The sequence below is a fragment of the Fulmarus glacialis genome, unplaced genomic scaffold, assembly GCF_000690835.1.
Source record: "Fulmarus glacialis isolate BGI_N327 unplaced genomic scaffold, ASM69083v1 scaffold44587, whole genome shotgun sequence".
NCBI classification, from domain to species: Eukaryota; Metazoa; Chordata; class Aves; order Procellariiformes; family Procellariidae; genus Fulmarus; species Fulmarus glacialis.
Genome location: NW_009223457.1, coordinates 24908 through 31210, shown reverse-complemented (window position 1 = coordinate 31210; position 6303 = coordinate 24908). Strand labels below are relative to the sequence as shown.

General features: G+C 34.9%; 1 protein-coding gene across 1 annotated transcript in view; it reads left to right on the top strand.

The window, feature by feature from the left end:
- PLCZ1 (phospholipase C, zeta 1) overlaps positions 1-6303 on the top strand; it is a gene marked incomplete at both ends in the record, with an annotated part of 32812 nt that overhangs the window by 4805 nt on the left and 21704 nt on the right. Inside the window, one exon of the mRNA XM_009581801.1 lies at positions 5637-5864. Within this exon, the coding sequence (XP_009580096.1) occupies positions 5637-5864 (228 nt within the window). The remainder of the gene's footprint in view (positions 1-5636; positions 5865-6303) is intronic.

Sequence of the window (6303 nt, the reverse complement as noted above, 5' to 3'; positions counted from 1 at the left end):
ACAACACAGGGATGTATTTTTGTAAAGGATTTCTCATGGAAAAAACATTTTTGAAATCGTGCATCCAAAAGACTTGATAAAGTATTACCATACTGTTATATTTTCATAGCAATGTTGTCATAAATATATTTAATATATCTTAATAAATTTCTCAGTAAGCCAACATTTTTTTAGATTGTAGCGTTATATTTTTTGTATCACACTGTCCAATATCACTTTGCAAACTTGAAAACTGCTCTGTAAATTAGAAAAAAATATTAACTGTATTAAACATGAGGGTTTGTTTTAAAGCTTCTCAAAGCATAGCTGCATCCAGTCTGATAGATGTCCAAGGATCGTATGTCCTCTGTAGCAAACACAAAATCAATGTACTGCATCTGAATCGTGGAGACACTGAATCATAGACTTAAAAATATTACTTTCTATGAGATATGTCCCTTACCACATGTTTACTGTCATATAGGGAATTCATACTTCATATTTCCATAGCTTAGAGTTTTCATAAGTCAGCTCTGTAGAATTTTTGCCTGAAAATGCATTACTGGGTTCCATACTTATTCCTCAGTTAAATGTATGCTGTTTAGGTGAGATTCATTCTATTGAACTTTTAATTTTTTAAAGTTATGTGAGATGTATTCCACATCTATGTAAGAGTTACCTAAATAATACCACTGTCCTCAGCTGATTTACAAAAGTCTGAATTTAATAAATCATTATGTTGAGAATGAACAAGGATTAGGATCACCTCCATTTCTCTTAGCTGCTCTGATCAAGCACGTAAGAAAAATCATCAGGATTTTATTTTGCAGTGGAAATATGTAGTTATGACTGAATTTGCAAATAGAGTAGTATGCTTGACTTTTGGCTAGCATCTTTTTAAAGAACCACTTTTGGTCCATGTTCAAAAGGAATTTAGTGACATCATATCCTTAAAGCTTGGGACCTTGTGCATATTCAAGACCTGGGTAAATTCATTAATATTTGAGTAAGCCAGATGCTGAACTTAGTCTTAAGCCTGCTTTACTTAAGCAGTGCAAAAGAGATGTTACAGAACCATAAATGATGGATTAAAAATGCTGTTCGTGAGAAGGATTCCCAGTTAGTATATAAAAAAAAATAGTTGTCACCTATATCATTTACTGTTCCGCTTTTTTCAAGATGGAGCACTAGCAAGATTCGGGAAGAAGCTGTCATATCTGGTATGATTCTATAGGAACCCAACTGGTAAAGCCATCCCAGGAAGAAAATTGTATCAGAAGTGTTAACACCAGTAACAGAGTAAAGGCAGTGTTCTTTAAACATGACAGTTAGACATATAAATCTAATAAAATATAGTGTCAGGTTGATTAAAGTTCATTGTAACTGCTCAGATATGAGATTGGTTCGACAGAATGATAAGTGTTCATTGGCACCGCTCAAGCACAGTAAATACATTTGCTTAGAGGCTGATACACCGATAGCCTGATAACTCATTTTGAAAAAATTGACTATGAACAGTGCACTCAAGGGAATTGGTGTACCTGCCTACACGAGTACTTTTGCTAGCAAAAATATTATCAGATAACTGTATCTATCTATATTATATTCATACACAACAAAAAGGGAAAGCTTTGAAATCAGTTTCCTCTTGAAACTTTCATATGTAACTCATCTGTATTTATATGTGAACCTGTATCTTTCATTGAATATTGAAATAAAAAAAATAGAAAATACAGCAAAAAGCAACATTTTTTTAAAAGAAATCATTATATGCTCTAATATGGCCTACTAACAGGTCTTAAGTTTTCTTTGTAGAGTCCTGTTCAGCATGTTCTGTGGCCAACATGCTTTCCTTTCACCTAGATTATTAGATTTTCCTTATCATGTTTTACTGGATATGCTTTTAAAGTCTGTTCTAAATATTAATTTAAAATGATGATTTCTTCAGTGTTGCTTCTTTTTTTAGACTGTTACACTGTCTTATGTTAAAGCAAAATAAAAATAGTTGGTAAATTGCTTATATGCTAATATATTTACTTATCTTGATTATAAATGAATATGAATGTCACGCTAAAGTAGCTCAGTATTAAGGTGAATATACTTCAAGTCACTTTACTATATGTGTGTAAATATAGATATAGATATAGATATAGATATGAATTTAATTACTCTGAGTTTAAAAATTAAGGTATTTGGATTAGAGTTACAGTGTTTTACCTTTCCCTACAATCTTGTTTACCTTCTTTTGTCATCTTCATCTACCTTGAGTTGATCTCCACCCTCCTCCCTTCTGGTTGGATCTTAGCAAGGAAGATGGGAGGGATTGCAAAGGTAGAGGGTCTTTCACTCTTCGTTGAAATTGATAACAACCACAGAGACATTTTTTATAATATGCTCTGTTAGAGAATATTCCAATCCAATAATATCCCTAGGGACACAGCATAAACCTCTTTACTTCCACATGTGCCTCACATGCCTATAAATGCAATGGGCATACTTCTGTCCCTCAAGTCCCCTGATTGTCTGTGTCACGACAAGCTCTTGATCACTTAGTTGTTGGCTCCTGTGTTTATGACCTGTGCTATTGCCTTCTTTGCTAGGCTTTTTTTAACAACCTGCTTGTAGGATCCCTCAAAGATTTGGCTCTGGACTAACCAGTTCAGCCCTCCTTCCCTTTTCTCTCAGATTTCTTTGGCAAGGACCTTCAACATCTAGCTTCTCCCTGTCACATGAGACTGAACCATTATGTTTTTCGGGTGGGAACTCCTCCTCATCTGACAGCTACTGTTGTTCCTACTTTTGTTCCTCCTATGAAGGGGTACCTGCAGCTCATGCAAGGCTTCCTTTTAATACCCACTTCTCAATGTTCTTCAAGATCCGAATCAAATGGTGCCCTTGTCTATACATGAAGTGGAATATGACATAATTTCTCCAAACATTTCATAGAAACATTTGCCAGTTACAGGTTCTTATTTAGATCTTGGAGATTTGGAGATCTCCAAGGAAATTATTTTCTCCTCTGTTTTCTGATCAGTCTCCTACTTCCTTTTCTAAGTAGATTTTGAGCTACACCTTTGTCAGCTGAGATGATTGTGTGTGTCTGGAAGAAGGATTAAAATGCAGAGCAAACCCAGTCTTAGGTTCTTCCTTGGACCACAGCTCACACATGATGTTTCCTACCATTGTAAGTCTAAGTGAAAATCACAAGAAGGTCCAGAATGAAAATAACAGGACACTATCATTAAGGACAACTGTTAAAAAAAACCCAACACCAGACTTCTTCAATGATTCAAGAAAAGAATCATGCTTAGTGAAAGTGTGAATGGATGTCTTTGTGGCAGCCTTATACATCACAGTTACCGAGATTTCAAATCAATACTACCAGTAATGTGTGAGCTCTAGTTAAATGGTTATTAATTATATCAGGAGCACCTTTTTAGCTACCTCATAACAAGCTTTCATACGATACAGTTATCTAGTGAGAAGAAGTCCCCTACGTTGAAAATTCCAATTCTGTGTTGTGCTCTGTACTAGACATAAAATACTTGAGAGAATCTTTCTGAATGTCCCTTTATTAAAAGTACAGAAAAGAAAATTGGATGGTCACTGAAAGCTATTGCTCTCTGCTTTTTCTCAACGCCTGCTTGCCCTGAAACACAAAACCCAGAACATTTCAGGAAAAGAGGTTTTTTAATTCTGTGGCCTCAGTCATATGTTCACCCTGCAGCTGATTATACTAGTACTGTTAATTCCCTGGAATATTACTGTGTTCTCTAGCATCTCAGACAATTCTTCCACTACATGTGGAGTAGAGGAAAGAGCAGGCTTTTGCACTGTTTCATTCTTTCACACACCCCTTATCCACTAAGATAAACTGAGGCCACCCTTGAGCTTCACCAATCTCTTTTACTGTATCTATCCTTTTACCTCCTTCCCATGCAGATATTTTGCCACCCAAAGCAACAGACCCACTACAATCCTCTGCTTGCAATCTTGGCCACTGTGGTGCTTCTAAAGAGACTTCATGAACTTCCTTTAATAATCACTGGAATGATGACACAGACTATGGTCTTTTTTTACTTAAAGCAAGTTTACATACAGGAGGCAGTAATATATCCATAGAAAGGTTTTCTTTCCCTTGTATACCAGGTCTTTTTTTTAATTCGTAGAATTAAATCTTACCTATGAATAACAAAATACAAGACCAAAAGTGGATAGAATTACTTTTAAATACTGGGAAATATGAAGATGCAAAGGAAAATTCAGAACTCTCTAAAATATGAGTAACATTACTCATATTAAAACTCTTCTAAAAATATCACAGAGAAAAAAATGAGTGCATCAATAAGAAATGAAGGAAATATTAAAGGGCATCCTTATTCTGAACCATCAGTGCAGAGAGACTAATCAAATCTTACACTAGCATGGCATGGATAGATATTAAGCATAGGATATCTCATTCCACTGGCACACTATCAAACCACTAATACAAGATCTGAAGTGATAAGGGGATTATCAGCAATGGAGATTGCAACGTAAATAAATGGAATGCCTATTTCTTTGCTATAGCTCTATTTTCTATTATAAAGCTTTGGTTTTATGTACGTTTCTATCATCTGTGCTTTTCATATTTACTTAATGGATACGTTAAAATACAATATTTCAGTTATCTTCTATTTAATGTGTAAGTATTTGTTCCTTGTTTCTCTAACCTTTCCAGCAGTATAGCCTTCCTTTTCACTAGTGCATATGAAACTTAAGGAATATTTTTGTGGATTGCTTTCTCCAAGAACCTAAGTAAGTCCTGTTACTCACTGGCAGTTCGCGTGTACAGAGGTAGAGATAAATGTCTGCTACATAATAGCTGTTTTACTAGGAAAATTATTTCATAAATCTAAGTGAAATTTATACTCATAGGATTCAGGTGCACAGATGAAAACCATCTTCTTAGAAATGATAACCTTTAATGAATTTTTTTCCTACATTTTTTATTATGGAAGTTGAAACATGCCCATTCAAAAACAGAGAAACTGCTGTTTTTACCAAACTCTGTTACCAAATTATTACCAAACTCTGTTAATTTCCCTGACCAGGTAAGATCAGCATGAGGATCTACTGCATGATGACGTAACAACAAAAGTTTTAATTTGGTACACTAGACAGATGTGCACAAATGCACTAACCAAATAGGGTAACAAATTCCCAGCAGCAGCAATGATAGCTAAAAAAAATTCACATTAATATCAGATACATGTCTATAAGTCTGTATATAAAAATGAATTCATGCATAGTAAAGAAATATACTTTCTGTGTCTTACCTGGCCATCACCTCTGACACTTAACTTCCTACCTTAATCTTGCTCACAGTTTCAGCATCTGTGTATCTGTGTGGTGGAGAGCCTTTTTTCCTCTAATGGCGTTAGATGTTCACATTCTATTGTGTACTTTGATCCCCAGATTCTGTTTGTTTTACTTGCTTTTGACTTCTGCATCACTGATATCTATCTTCACTTCATTGTGTTACCTCACTTCATTATACTTAATAAACAGCTTTGAAAGTGGGTTAAACAATATATAGATATGAAAACCTACAATTAGTCCACACATAATTCTAGTATGTTTTTACTAAATTCTACTGTTTAACCTCTTTTCTACAGACATTAAAATTCAAAATTCTGGTAAAAAATAAAAAAGTTGGAACAATTGAGGAAGGTATACTCAGGAGAGATCTTGACAGTCATGGTGAGACGGGGGAAATTTCTGAATTTGAAAATATATCCGATGAAGATGAGACTGATGAAAAAGCCCCTCTTTACCCAAAGAGTGATTCCTCAAAAAGAAAAAGTGAACGTAGACCCTCACCCCCACCTCGAAAAAAGGCAAAGGTAACTTTTGTCTCAACTGAATTTAGAAAACACATAGATGTATGCCAGCTTTTTTTTTTTAAAAAAAAGAAGAAATATATTATCTTAAAATAGAGACTAAATCTAAAAGGTAAGCTTTAAAATTACTTAAAGCAATATATTTTGAAATAATAGGTTTTAGCTCAAGGTTTCAGAGTTTTTCTGATTCTTACAAGGCACTCCAAACTGGAGCGTATTTTAGCATCCAACTAAAAAGCAACCCTTCCCTGTGCTCCCATCCTAAACTCCACCTGCATTTTTCGCTTTCAAGTCTTGTGCTTGTTCCAGGTACTTAATACCACAATAGATCTAAGATAAAGTTGCCTAACTGCTTTGTTGGTCTCAAGGCACTCCTGGAACTACACATGGAGAACACTTATACAGTTCCTGATGATGAAGGACCGAGTTGACTGAATATTTT